This window comes from Homarus americanus, unplaced genomic scaffold, assembly GCF_018991925.1.
Source record: "Homarus americanus isolate GMGI-L3 unplaced genomic scaffold, GMGI_Hamer_2.0 scaffold56241, whole genome shotgun sequence".
Classification (NCBI taxonomy): domain Eukaryota; kingdom Metazoa; phylum Arthropoda; class Malacostraca; order Decapoda; family Nephropidae; genus Homarus; species Homarus americanus.
In genome coordinates, this window is record NW_024740202.1 from 2,418,486 (window position 1) to 2,434,619 (window position 16,134).

At 37.7% G+C, this 16,134-nt stretch overlaps 1 protein-coding gene across 7 annotated transcripts in view; it reads right to left on the minus strand.

Annotated features, from left to right (window-relative positions):
- Nucleotides 1-16,134, minus strand: part of LOC121875322 (neurofibromin-like) — a 78,442-nt gene that overhangs the window by 6,789 nt on the left and 55,519 nt on the right. For 5 of the 7 annotated variants that reach the window (XM_042379824.1, XM_042379821.1, XM_042379819.1 and 2 more), the window contains one exon: nucleotides 15,274-15,466. In XM_042379824.1, the coding sequence (XP_042235758.1) occupies nucleotides 15,274-15,466 (193 nt within the window). Of the gene's footprint in view, nucleotides 1-1,155; nucleotides 1,216-11,450; nucleotides 11,675-15,273; nucleotides 15,467-16,134 lie in introns of those variants that run through there. The other 2 variants (XM_042379822.1, XM_042379820.1) reach the window with 2 other exon arrangements.

Consider the following 16,134-nt stretch of genomic DNA (forward strand, 5'->3'; position numbering starts at 1 on the left):
TATGTGAGGAAGACAAGGACAAGTTTTGGGATGAGTTGCTACATGGAGAAGTGGAGAAAGAATACTTAAGAGTTCAGAGATGCACTGAATAGAGTGGTCTGCAACACTGTTTAAGAGGGAGAGTAGACTGACCTCGTATGAGTCAAGTGGCACAAAAACCCAAATTGATGACATAATTGTCCAAAAATAAGACAGGTGTTTGTTAGGGATATAAAGATGATGGCAGGGGAAGATTATATATTGCAACACAGATCACTAATGTGTGACATGTTACTAAAAAGGAGTAGAGCGAGGACAAAGGAGTTTGTTCTGAGAAGGAGTGCGTGAAAACTGAAGGAAGAGAATGTGGACATAGATAAGGACAGCATGTGGTGTAGTGTAGTGAGTTGCTGGGCCAAAAACATTAATAACATATTTCTTACAGTTTTAAGTTGGGGACATAATTAAGTTTACTGAACGTTGAGAATAATGGGTAAACAAAAACATTTTACCATGGTTCAAGGGTTCAAGTGCATCAGGCAATTTGTAGAAAGAGAACGAATTACGAAGACGGTTGGATAGTTAGGAGTATGTGTGTCAGGGCTGTGAGACACGATAATGATAAGTGGTTTATCAAGGCTAGGTTGTTAGGATCAAGGTCTGCTTGGACGGTACTGCCCAAAACAACATAGAGAACACTGTTGGCTGGTATCATGTACTACTTAATGAAGAAACACTGAGAAGCAAATTGATAAGTACAAACAAACAATTTACTGTACTGGAATGTATCTATCAAAGAATAAGATGAAGGCAATTAAAATCCAGAAAGTTAGCAATACTGTAAAAGTTAATAACCAATTTGGTTTTTAATATTGTGGTGAAGTATTTTTGTTACTCTCACCACAGTGTTAACAAAACTTCCTTCACTGTCAAGCTCAACACCTACTGTAAATTGTGTTTTCTGTAAGAGAATTAGATGATTTCATATTTCCCTGTTGTGTAAAGCCAAAACTTTACTGCTGCACACGTTGTAGAAGTCGGCCTCACTTGCCCTCAATCTTCAACACCACCTCTGAGCAAAAATAAATTGCCAACTTTTGATGATACAGTCAAGCAGTATTTTTTCTATCACATAAGTGCTGTCTCAGAATTGGGGCCTGGGTATTTAATACTTACAGCTGGGGTATCACTGGTTCACAGCTAAACAAGCATATCCTCAGAACCTCAAGCCTGCATCTGCGAACCAAACACATACGGCATTAGAGCACCCCACAGTCATGCTGGACTCTTCACACCTGGTTCTCTCTCTGTCTGTCTCTCTCTTTTGCTTACCTCGATGTTTCATGTCAGCCAGGTTGTGATGACATTCAAAGACCACAATACTCATCCTGTACCACACACACACACACTGTACTGTCTCTCACACTAATATTCCCTGTAATGCCTTGACAGTTTTATAACACTGCCTCATGTACTAATTCGCCAATAAACCTCAAGTTAAATCTGTAGCTGCGGTATGCCTGTTACACCTCCCTCCCCCCTCACATACAACTTATAACACTAGGATTACTCATCAATTCCTTAACTGGAGCATAAAAGACTGCAACATGAACAAAGCAGCCAATCACAACTGAGAAATAAACTGAAACAACTTTCTATTTTGTGAAATTATATCAAATGAACCCAAAAATTAAATCTGTGTTAGTTTTGATGAAGGATACTAACCAGTCGAGTGTTTCTGAGACTTGGGGGCACACATCTGGTGCCCAACAACTAACTCCTTATAGATGTTATGCATGTGTCATCATTCTTCACTCTCTCAAACACATATCTGGTACTCACTCTTCAGACTATGTAAATGTTAGCACCTGATAGGTTGTCTCCCACTTTCAAAGTACAGTAAGCTAAAACACTACAAAAATAATACTTCCATAGCTGTCAGCCCTCCCAGTCTCACCAGGAAGCTCCCCAACTGAAGCTTAGCCCTCATGAAAAGTTAATTCCTGGTCAAGACTCACTTAAGCAAAATTTGTGTTAATTTCTGTCAAAGTTTTAAATTGAAAGAAACATCTATCAGACATTCTAAAACCCTCTCAAAGGGACAGAAAATGAATCTCAGATTAGTAGATACATTATCAGTCACTTCCTACTCTAAGAGGAAGGATAGCAGCCCATGTTGTTACATCAATATGGCAAAGTAAAACTACATCACCCTCTCAAAGCAGCAAAATATAAATAAATATAGTAATACAAATGTTTTGGGGGTTTTCCAAATCAGGAACTTCCTCTAAATTGACACTAACTAATAGAAGTAACTACTGTATTAGGGATTACCTCCTGCTCCTCTGGATTACCCACCATTAAGTTACCACTGCTTGTCACCAGTTCAAAAACACCACTAAGAGTGCCATTATACTCTGTACATACTACTGATCTCTTTTGCTTGGTTTTATTTATTATATGTTTCAGGTGAGTTGGCCTACAAACACACACACATCCTGCTTGTTTGTCATTCCCCTGTTGTTTTGGTTCATGTTATTTCACAGAAATAGGAGATGGAATTAATCTGACATGTCATTTACACACTATAAGTCAGTCTTGCATTATATATGCTTCATAATTTCCAACTGTGTGTCAGGAACATGTAAACACTGGCCTGTGACATCTGTGCTCATCAACACATGTAAATACTTCTGTAGAGAGATGTTATACTGTATCAAAATTCTTAACTAAAATATCTCAAATTAAACACAAGTTCTCCTCTAGACTAGGTTCCGACTCTGGATCTTGTATAACTGAAAACTGTATTCCCTTTACCCATTTTCTTCCATTAATCTATTTGCTCTATGCATGTGTTCTGTTATGACATGAGAGAGTGTGTCAACCATAAGCAGTAAATCCAGTGGGGAGAAAAAAAAAAACCCACACACATTTCTGGTTTTCAGCTGTCCATAGCATCCCCCCATCCTCTAAATAAACCCCATCCTAACCATCATTCTCATCTTTAATATATATATCATGAATTATATATAGAATTAAAGGTCAAACATTAACCAGCTACCCCCATATTCCTTTTCATACAACCAGCTGTTATATATCTAAGTCATACATAATAATGGAAATACCCTAAACACCGCTGTTTTCTGTCGTGTTTTTGTTGCAGTTGTCTAGTCTTTACCGCCAGTGAGGCTGTGTGATACAACTTCAATTATGATGGATTGTGAAATGCACGGAAGTGTCCCCTGAACATTTTGACTGTTAACATACAGTTTTGGTAAACATCCAGGAGGTGTTCACTGACCCCCACCACAGTGCTCTTGTCCCTCTGTAGGCCCCCCCCCCTACCTCCACAATGTGAAAGTAATGTCCAAAAGTGAAAACTAATCCTAAAAACTTTAACTTGGAACTTAGCTCAACTACATGATGCCAAATGATATTGATAGGATAAACTTTTAATCAAGTTGTATAACCTCACACGGTGGCAGCTTATATCTGACTCGACCCAAAGGAGAACATTTCCTCTATACCCACTAATTACCAATCAGTACTAATTTGATTGGCTAAAAGGAAACTAAGGGATTATCCTTTTTCCAAATAAATAATATTTTCATTGCTTACATCCAGATACACTACAAGCCACTGTCTCACTCCTTATTATCCTCTAAAGATGACAATTTCCCATTTTTGACAAATTTCAATGTTTCAGTTTTTTAGTCTTTTCAGGTTTCTGCTCTAACTTTGCTCACTAATTCTTGCTGATTTATTCTATGTTTGTTTCTGTCTCTCTCACAGAAGAATCCTTTAATTTCAGCAAATTTTCTCAAAGGGTCAGAAGTCCATACCTTCAATATTCATATACCGTACATGTATTGACAGTAAGACAGAATCAGGAGATTTCTGTTTTGTACCCATATAGCATGTACTGTATGCTGCCAACCCTCGCTAACCCTGTCATTGAAAGTTAGCAGTAATCACACAATTAATGAAAATTACCCATTGCAAATATTGTCCTTCACAAAGCGGGATTTGAAAGCGGGCCGTCATTTAAGGTAGGAAGCTGAGGAGTTGTGGTGTAACAGTAGCAAGAGTAACCTTGTCTTCCCTTGTTCATTGTCAGCCACATTGGACCATCCCACGAGCCAGTCACCAATTTGGTTGACAAAGAAGGTGTCCTCCATGAAATCAGCTTCTTCCCTTGACAGAGTGTAGTTACAGCCAGCACCACCAGTCAACTACGTATCAGCTGAACTATTAATTTGATCATTAGCTCAAATAAACCACTCCTTTAATTAAAAAGCAAGTAGTCTGGATTCACCATATTGAACTATGTTAGTCATGTAGCATCTGTATAGAGCACACTGCCTTAATACCACCATACATAACAAAATCATGAGGCGAATCTATTACTAAACTACAGCTGCTAGGCCAATGGCTCACCAAACCGGGTGATGGTTGGACTGAAGTTTGGTTCTGGATATCCAATACTAAGGGCAATGGTATCACTAATTGTTTGATTAGTGTCTTCCACCCATGTCAGGGTTTGCCTAAGATGTCAACCCACAGACTTGATGGGTATAATACAAGCATCACATGGGCCTATGTGAGGTTACAAAACCTTATAGCCAAGATGGAGATTCTTTTAACCAGCAAATATACAAAGTCATCACCACAGTTTGCGATCAGAATTAAGATTTCGTTATATCAATGAGGTATGCTTAACCCTCGACTACTTTTACTATTTAATTTAGCTAATGTCAGTTAATTTTATTCCTTTAAGACACCTCTCATACCAAAGGGGTTAAGACTGTATATGGAGAAGAGTTGTGAAAATAGTTAATAAAGATGTAAGGCATAACTCTAGGACATATTCACATGATATGTACAAGACACACCAGTAGTACTTATAGTGTGGGGGCTCATCTAATCCTTAACAGATCCTATAACTTATAAAATTGAACTTGGGGCAACATTCTGAATTCTCAAATATTTAGTGAATAAAACATTCATATAAACAGATGAACCAGTTAACGGAAACTTGAGGAATAAAATCTATAATATAATACGTTATACGAATAAGAAAACAAGGAGACATCACGAAGAAAATCCATATTGGCTAATAAACTGCGGTAGAGTAAGTATAGTATAGTACTGTAGTTGTGACAAATGAGAACTGTGTGAAGATATCAGTATCACCCAAACAACCCTAAATATTTATGACAAAGAAACCGCCTCACATATTTAAAGGACATAGCGGCTACAGTAACACCTAAAGTCTATCCCAATTCTATCCAAACATTAAGCATATCTTCAGCCCTCCAGGATAGTGGACACTTTCTGAGAAGATGCTCACAAAAAAAAAAAATTAAGTAAATATAAAATAACCACTGACAGACAGATAAGCAAGCAGGCAGACAGAGACTAGCTGACAGACATAGATGATGAGACATAGAGAAAGACAGACAGGCATTCAGACAAACAGATGGACGATGTAATGATCATATCTTCCTGTCTGGGCAAAAGAAACTAAGAGTGGAAATGACAACTGTGTGGCTTCTGGTTACTTGTACTCATCAAAAATCTCAATATCCTTTAAAAAAAATCTTATATGTCACAAAAAAAATCAATCAACAGTCAGTGATGTTTGGAAGGATGGGACAAACACTGGGAAGGTGAGACAGGCACAGAGATAGGGGGCAGCACCATACAATGACACAACCCACAATATATGACTTACATTAGCTTGTACTGTACTCGATCTAGTGTTAATTGCGTGCCTTAAAAATGTGTGTTAAGTCTCCCCATTAGCTGCTTGATAGTATTTGTACTGTAGCCAAAGAAATGAACCATCGGTGAGATCAAAGCTTCCTTCCCAGGCTACTGTCACAGGTATGGGACCATTTATCCGGCATGCTTGGGACCTGGGAGTCGCCTGATAGGTTTTTCCCGGAATTTGAAGCACCAGGCCTAAAACGTACAAAATGTACAATAAACTCTCGGTAACTGGCTGCAAAGCCTGTGGTCAGATCACTATATTCACCCCTAAAAGTAGCTTTAATTGTACACTAACATTAAAACTTAAAGCTGTAGGCATCTAAACATCAATAACAAAATCATATAAATAGCATTAATGAAAGCATAAAAGTAGCAAAAACGATCCAAGTTAATGCACAAACCGCGTCACAGTCGCCCCTGATACTCGCCTTAACAACCCACCCACGTCCATGGCAACAGTAGTCAGCCAAGGACCCTCGAACCTCTCCATAAAGTTTCACGGTGGAAGCCCATAGATACTTGCAAAAAAAATTACCATAACATAACATACAGCTCACAGGTTGGGAACGCTTGGAAGTTTCCCGCTCGGCCCAGAAAATACTTGGCGCTCATTTTATGTAATTCGTTCCAGAAAACTGACGGTTTTTGGAGCGTTCCAGATACTGTACAGGGACGCCGGATAAACGGTCCCACACCTGTACCATAGAATCATAGATCATCAAAGGCATCTGACATCATCTTATACTGAACACTCATTCCTTTCATACTGTACTTAAGAGATATTTTCTATAGACCAAACATTGGGAGGACTCCTTCAATTACAGCACCAGATAACCATGTCAGGACACTAAAAAATATAAAAATAAATAAATAAAAATAAAAGCAAGTATTCCCAGCAGAACCATTCAGACATCAGCACGAACAAGTGGTTAATGGTGAGTAATTGCAACAGTTGGTAAGCATTTAATGTCAGTGTATTAATCTCTCTATTGTGTACCTTTGTTCCCGGCCTGTCTTTGTGTGAAGCATATCAAGAAACATGGAGACCGGGACCACAAACAAGACCTTTTGTAATTCTAGTCTGCATGGATCACCTGAATCTAACACACCCCCTCCAGATAATTTCAGGGTGGTTAAACATGAGGCTGGTTAAGTTAAGGGGGTTAACTCTTCAGGTGAGCATTTGCAGGACTAATCTTCTAGTTATCCACAAAAAGGTTAAATGTACGAAAGATCTTGTTTGTGGTCTCACCTACATCTCTGTTTTGGTATACAGTAGGAGAGAAGGTAACAAGAAGAGGCTGAAAATGCAACAGAAATATTCCACTTCATCTCCTGTACACACCAACACAGGTATACTGATACTGTATAGTGGCTGATGTACAAGACACCAGGAACTGTCTGGAATGCCAGCTATTAAATTCCCTCACACCAAAACAATAAGTAAGGTAAAACAATGGTAGGTAGAGGCAAGAAAATTAATGCTTACCGTAATAAAATAAAAAATTTAAATTTTCAGAAAGAACTGAAGCAGCTTACAAATATAAAGTGAAATGTGAATAACCAGAAAAAATATAAGTTTGTACAAACTTTTACAATTTAACCCTCTGGATTACTATAAAAACAAAATTGCCTACACAAAATGTAAAATGTGTGAGAGTTGAAACAAGGAACACTGTAAGTTTAATAGGAAATAAGAGTACTCCGTATAGTGAAAAACTAGCAAACAAGAAAGGGTCATATTGGTGCAATTCCCCTTTATGACAACAGAGAAGAATGAATGTGACCCTTGGTAGTGTAAGAGCTGCCAACGTCCTGGTTAAAATTTGTCTGCTACTTCCCTTCTGATAGGGTCACTTGTAAACCTCTCTGATGCATGTTACAATGAATTATATTTAACCCTTTGCTGGCATATCCTTCATCAGATGCAGTATGGAGACTCCCACCACACTAGACATATCCAGCAACTTTTGTGTTATATTTTTCACGACCCAGTTTAAATTTCTCATGATTTGTTTTTGCCGAGAATCTTTGTGGAGGCTTCTGGCAACTTCCCCAAGGCAGTGGTAGGCCTCTTGCCCATTAGTATTGGCTGGACCATGGCTGCAACATGATGCATGCTTCTACTCATGTGAGGTGCTCCAAGCAGGAGGAAGTTGACACCATTATACTTATTTCTAGTGAATTTTATGGGCATACCGGTTATGAGTGACAAGGATGAGGAATGTGCTGGTGGTGCTGGGGTGGCTTCCATGAGCTGAGCATCCACCCACATGGGATTGGAGTGATTTTATGTTTACTCCCCAGACCCCTGAACTTTGATACAAATCAGGATTTCATTTTCTACACGATGGTAGGATTCAAATAACTGTCATTATTATTATTTTTCTTATTCACGTGTCATCCAACAGGTACTGTATTGACCATCACCATCCTTAAGGGGTTAAAACGGACTGCCGAATGTGTTTGGAACAGCAGGTCAAGTGGAAATTCAGAATTCTTCCAACAATCCTTGCATGTCTCAAATCCATCAGAGAAACAATTAGGGGTTCGTAATCATCACATCTTAGATAACCAGCCACAAAATATCTTGAGGAAGAGGAGAGATATTTCAGGTTCTTATTACACTCCCGCCATTTAAGGGATATACACAGGCTCTATCATTTATCTCTTGTAGAACTGAATGGTAAATGTGATTTGTGAAAACCTGAGTGAATAGGTAAATAAGTAGTGGGAGAACCTCCACACTGTACATATATCCAATACAGATTTGCCTTGCACTTCATCACATTGTACAATATGTTCTGCCTCTATTGTCATTTATTAATTCATTTGAAATACTAGAGTGTGCAACTAACAGCTCATTTTTGGCTCTGAGAGTTTAATCTAAAAAAATGAAAAATTTTCCTTTCTGAGCATTTGGTTGGTTAAATCTCAGGAGATCTTCTAGTACAAAGGATCTTCTTTGAAGGGGAATAGGAGCACAGACTCATGGTCTTGTTAAATAATGCATCACTAAATTATAATCCTGTCTCAAGGGTCTGAAAATATCAAGACTTCAGTAATAACACATGACTAAAATAATTTACAATATTAAGCATATTCAAAATAAGATAAGATTTAGTTGACTAAAAAAATCTTTGCTGAAATTTCAGTTAAAGGGTCGCCAAGGTGACTTCTTAAACTCTAAAATTAATTCACAGAACAATCCAGACTATTAATTCCTTACAGTATTTAACTGATAAGGTCATAACTAGGCTATCCTTCTCCTCTCTACCTGGACAATACCGTACATCACTATAACAGGAGACAACACAAACAGATGTTACATTACCTCTGATTCATATTTAATCAACAGTTCATGACCAGACTACTATGTCCAATTCAGTGAGTCAATTACATCATGGCTATTACACACCTGTCAACGTGTGGTCTGTGCTCCGGCAACCATTTATGAGCCGCCTTCCTCACTCGTACTCTCCACCATGGCAGACACTACTTTACGTTGGTCAGGTCTGCAAGTTTCATGTACCGTATTGATAATGGTACAGTCATTTACACAACCAGCGCCTCAGAACCCATACCTGCCAATTTCTACCATATATACATACATATATACTGTATATACACACACAAACACACACACATACATACAAACATACAGTTTTGAAACCATACACAAGATAGACTTGCACGCAACATATGTACCTACGGTCTTTGTGATGCTGGTGTCGCTGACTCCAAAGTCTTGTGGGGTGATACAACTTGAGAGGAAAATAACATATTTAAAGCACAAAACATGGTAACTGGATTAACTCAGGCTACATGTAAAACATAAAACCAACTCATCTCAATGCTGTAAAAAGAAACAAGCAACTACTTAGCAAGCACTATGTATACACACTATTAGTACAGCACAGTTTCCTGAGTCTCTACCTGTAGTCTACATCATCTCATTTAAGAGTAATAATTTACTCATGCTAAATTAAACAACCACTACACGGGAAGACTAATGACAACTGCCGTGCACAAGACTGGCCACTGTGGTCCTTGAACACCTTTGAGCATTAGTTAAGTCTCTTAACCTTAATAAGAAGATGCTACTGCAGAAATTCCAAAGTCAAACAAGACTCATTATCACTGATCCACCACTGTCAGAGGATTCAACAAACTGTCTGATATGGAATGAACAGAATAAAGAAGCATAATTCAATACATAACAGTAATATAAGAGACTGGACCCTATTTGTGGAATATATTATAAAATGCAGGAGTTATAAAGTCAAAATACATATCATATTTTGTATGTTTTCTACACAGTTTATAAACCCCAAGAGCATGCACATTATCCATGGTGTTGCACGTACTGTACTGTATATGTGTGTGTGCAAAATAAGCAGACAATGGATACATCACCGACATTAAACAATAATAAATAAAAATAAATCTAATGTTAGATAATAATGACCACCCTTATGTTAAAAGTTAATAATCACCATTTTTTAATTTGCATGGAAATATACTGTACATAAAGAGAAATGAAGAATATAAAGTGAGATGGACATGAAGAGAAGAGATAAGAGCTGTGTTTCAGCCATTGATTTAGTAATTTTAGATGCAAATTACGTAGTAGAGCTGTTAAAGTGGCAACAGTGTCATGATAATAAGTCCCTCAATATTCAAGTAGTACATCAAATAGCTTTTGATGTGATGGCAGTCAACATTTATTGAGTAACACACACCCCTGGGAGGCAGCGTCACCTAACTCAGTTCCTCTTGTAATGGAGTAACTGAATCCAAGGTAAAGAACTAATGATATTTTGTATCTGTCCATAATGCAACTTAGATATGTTATAAAGCAATATACAGGCAACTTAATAAAGTGGTACAGAAGGACAAACGATAAATAACAAAAAAATTTACCCACAACTCCAGCTAGAGAAGACATCTTTTACAGTAGTAATAATGAATGAATGATGATGAATACAGGAAATTTGTGCGTGTGTGTGTGTGTGTGTATTTCCTGTTTCCAGCCACCCTGTACAATATTTAGTGTGAGAGAAAAATGTGAGCCTTTATTGTAAATGAAGATTAGGCAATACTGTACAGACAAAACATTGTAATACTGTACTGACCTTGCATGAGAGGTCAACAAATATGAAACTTAGAAACTTGTTGTCTCAGTCCTACTGTGTCTGACCACAACAAAGACCTGACACTAAGTGATATGTCAAGCAAGATAAATACAGCTTTATAGACGTGAATAAAAGGTTGAAGGCAGAGTCAGATTTTTTGTTTTTAAGACCTGCAATCTCTAGTGTGTTTATACAAATAAAGTGAGAGTATTCAGGTTAATGGAAGAATAAAGCTATTTAGAGAATTATCTACATCCAAGACTAAATACAAAAAATAAAGACAATACTTAATGTGGCCTGTTAGTTTCTACATTTGTCCATAATACAAATGTTAGATGTATATCTTGTATCAACTAAGATGTAGAGCATTTATCTGTCAACTTGTGAAAAGATTTCAAAGGAGTTCACATACTAAAGACCCTCTCACATAGAAGCAGGGTTCTCAAACATATCTGAAGTAGAAGGCTCTCACATAAACTAGCAGGCACCATGTCATGCCGCAAACACAACGCGAGGGCATCACAGTGAGACGTTGAACGGAGTAAGACCATTAAAACATTGCAATCTATAGTACAGGTTTATTATGGACACACGACTTATTAACACAGCTGCAAAATAGTTGTAATGTTCGTAGCAGATGTACAGTAAATTTTGATTTTATTATGCAAAGCAAACATTAGCTAAGACTTATGTAGATGGTGCCCATTTGAGAGTAGACGGCGATATCGCCGGTCGTCGGTGCATTTTGAGAACCTGAAGCTTGTCAGACTGCCAACTTTGAGTAATATCTGTCAAGGAATTCTTCAGTTATTGGAACGAAGTGGTAAAAATCCCTAAAACAGAAAATTAATTCCCCCAAAAAACGAAATCATGGGGCAACATAAGCTTAATACAGTCTAGTACAATGCAATGATACTAAGGCAAGTTTAACAAACATGTGTTTCAAAAGTATTTATCAAGTTTCAAACACGGCAGTGAGAGACAACATCACCCAAAATAACATAATAGCTACACCCTGTGATGCCATCACATGTATAACTCAAATTTCAATCAAAATTCATTGAGACAATTTCAAACTCTCATTCAAAATGAAAAACAAATGAATAAATACATATGATTTACAAGTGCACAGAGCTAAACCATGATGTATCCCCAAAAGGTGATATCTAACATAAAAATACAGATGAATAATCATATGTATACCTAAACAATTATAAAAAGGATATTGAAATGTATCCATATTGTCAGGTAATGATAGTGTAACAGTTATGAGACAATTTCACACTATTGTACTGTACTGTACTTGACTGCTTCACATCTACTCAGATTTCACAAAAGCTTGATTTTTGGTCTTTATGACTTCTTACACCTTTATGTCTCTTTCTTCCCAAGTCTACTGACACATACACGTCATCTGCACCGCATGTCTTACGTCGAGCACCATCAACCGATGAACTAAAATATACAAACAAATCGTTCCCCCGAGTCTTAAATTTTGTGTAAATTCCCTCGCCTGATCTTACTATCGACTACAGATATATATAGATAAACCGTACTGTATATAAAAAAAAGAGTTTTAATGATCCAACAATTACATACTACCCAAAATGATCCCCTCAGCGTACCTTATCAATAAATGTTTCTGTTGCTTCTGGAGTACAAATGGCTGTTGACAGATATATTTTCTTGGGAGATGTTTAGCAAGCAGCCAATCCTCAAGCCCCATCAAGAAGAGGGATCATGGGATAATCAGTCTATGTCTGATCTCACCATCTACTTACAGTTATGGCATCCTATTCTACAAGAAGCCATCTACAAGTATGGCACTCTACAAGAAGCCATCTACAAGTATGGCACTCTACAAGAAGCCATCTACAAGTATGGCACTCTACAAGAAGCCACCTACAAGTATGGCACTCTACAAGAAGCCATCTACAAGAATGGCACTCTACAAGAAGCCATCTACAAGTATGGCACATTACAAGAAGCCATCTACAAGAATGGCATTGTACAAGAAGCCATCTACATGTATGGCACTCTACAAAAAGCCATCTGCAAGTATGGCACACTACAAGAAGCCACCTACAAGTATGGCACACTACAAGAAGCCATTTACAAGTATGGCACTCTACAAGAAGTCATCTACAAGTATGGCACTGTACAAGAAGCCATCTACATGTATGGCACTCTACAAGAAGCCATCTACAAGAATGGCACTGTACAAGAAGCCATCTACATGTATGGCACTCTGGCCAACTTCAAACCCACTTATTATTAGACATTAGCCCTTGTATGGCAGCCAAGATCAATGATTGCTCCATGTTTTTGTGTGGATGAAGGAATCCTTACCCACCATAACTGATATACTGTACAGCATTAGAGGAAGACCTTTAGTGTATACATTAATATAATTGACTTTAAGACAGAGGAGTGAAGGTATAATCCTCAAACATTATCAGCGAAGAACAATGAATGAGACTTGAAAATCACCAAACATAAATTATGTTAAAATTCCACTTAAACAATAACAAAAGTAATCTACCTTGGCTAACAATGATACACAAGTTTATCTATAATTACAGATACCTTAGACTTGAATGACAAAGGAGACAGTGGAAATAAAGTAATAGATGATGTAATTACAGTACAGTTGACATGATGACCAAATAAATGGTTTACAAAAGTATCAGGTCAATGAGTAACACGAGTAACTGACATGAGTATAAGATGAGAGCGGTTGACCTTAACACCAAATAAGAGATTAACATGAGAAGATGTTAACATGAGTACAGTACCAGGTGGTTAGGTCACCCTGCTAACTGGGCATAAAAACACCTGTCAGCACCATCATCATCTTTTACAGCCATTTTCTACACTTGCGTGGGTTAGCCGTGATTTACCTGATGGCATCTCTCCATGCAATTTAAAAAACTCAAAAGGAATCCTGGTGTATATTTAAATCCAAACTACCATCCAGGGCAACTTAAACATACCAGTATCTTAAGTCTCGTTTCTATAGATAAACACTAGCAAATCAGAAGTCCCCTCCTCAAACAACCAGAGCATGAATCACATCACAGGTTCCTGGTGTTCAGCTGGCCGTCACTCCAACAGGCATGATCAGAATTAGCAACAACTTGATATCCTTCCGAGGACTTCAGGACATAGTACTTCATTGGAAAAGTTCAAAGAAGCCTTGAGGATGAAGGCCAAGATGTAAAAAGACCCTTTCTGTATTTCCCATAATGCCAACGATAGGAAAATAAAAACAAGTCGACATTCCTGGTAACAGCCGTGTATCTGTCAGTCACCATATTTCAATCACACTTCATTCAACTGAGTACAGCAGTATTCATGTGATGTCTGTGTATTTCAGTACATAATGGAAACATGTAAAGAAACATTGCGAATATCACAAAGTCATTTCCTCGAAACTTTTATACTTATTAAGAGGAAGCGCTCATGAACACATCTGAACACGTCCTAGAAATAGTGAACAGACGTACTCCCGTGGGGAAAAAACTACGTTGACCATAATAAAATATCAAATGTATCAAACTTTAGCTCTTTTTGTATCATGTGCCTTTCCCTTCAATCAGAGCTGGTAACTGTTTCCACACCTCCAGTCCTCAAAGATCAAATTTAAATGTCCTTTACCTTGGCCGGGAAATTCTGTCATATACTCCCCATTCAGTCTCTATCTTTACTATCTTATAAATTTTCACAATATTTGAACAAAAAAAAAACTCCTGATATGTAAAACATCTAATTCCCTGACCCCAAGACAACGTGAGTGTGGTAATGATATGACTCCTCAGGAGATTAATTACACTCTCTTTCGGTTAACTTTACGGTAAACCAATCACTCGGTACATTGGGATAATGTACAGAAAAGACTTAAAGAGGAACATCTCACTCGTGTGCCAGCCGATACAACACTTAAAAGGTTCCGTCGCTTTCAGACTCAATACCAAAATAAGATAAAAGAGAGATGTACTGTATGTGCCAATGTTGCTAAAATATTGAGTGCCATCTATTTCAAGCTTAGTGAACTCCAAGAGAAAGTGAGATACTAGATTATAATAAAGAAAACGAGGAAATATATATATATTTTTTTTTACAGGTGATCCAATGACTGTAGTACCTGTTTATTGTTAAAAAAAAGTCTTCATGGATGTACCAGTATCTTGTTTCTTGTTCCTAATATGTTAACAAGGTCTTAGCTGCTAACTAAAGAGATGTTTATTTATTTTTTATAATTTACACTATTTACATGAAAACTTAAAAACCTGCAAACACAACAAAAATCAGTGTTAGCATAAGTGATAATATTTGTGAGGAGTAGAAGGGTGGCCAGTAGGAAGTACAATGATCCGACAATACTCACCCTTTTCCGTGGGTGAGGCCAAGGTGAGGGAGGACATGGAGGAAGAGAGGTTCACTGAGGCTACAGACAGCATGGAAGGGTACTGTGCAAGTTCCATCTCCGAACTGTCGTCTCCGTCAGCTGGCAGTGCGGTCTCCACCATTGCTTCTAGGCAGTTGACGAAAAGCTCTGCATTTTCTGCTGTACAATTACTCTGAAATTTTAAAATAACACTTCAACGTCTGGAGCGCCATCATAGCTGAACCTTACAAGTACTAGTAATGTGAAAAAACAATGTTCTCAGAAGGTTGTCAAGGAACTGTGGGTTGTAAAGAAAGTGACTGAAGCTATCGTGAAAGAAAACTGGATGTCTTGGTTTTGGGCAACGTAATCAATCAATCATGGCGCCAGCCTCTGAGGGTTGGTGAATACAGCCAACCTCTTCATATATTTTAGACTGTCTTTACCAATCTTAAGATACTGTGCCTCTCTGGGGACCCAATTTTTTTTATTTCATTCCTCTATCCATCTCTGCTTTCCCTTGGCCCTCCTACCTTCAATTTCACTTAATAATATCTCTACCATCATTGACTCCTCTGTAATGATATAAACAAAGTATCTAATTTCCCTTAACCTATATATTTCTCCTGTTGCTTTGTTCACTTTTCCATCTATATTAATATTTTCCTGTACTAAAAGCCTGGAGGCTCTTCTGTCATGGCCACCCTGACCCCCAAATCCTTCAACGCAGACTTGATTAATAAAGAGGACTGGTTAACATAACAAAACCTATGATTAGTTTCTGCATAAGAATTAACACTGATGCTGTAAAGACTTGAGTGAGTGGCAGGGGAAAAAATTAAGAATATAGACTTGAGTTCA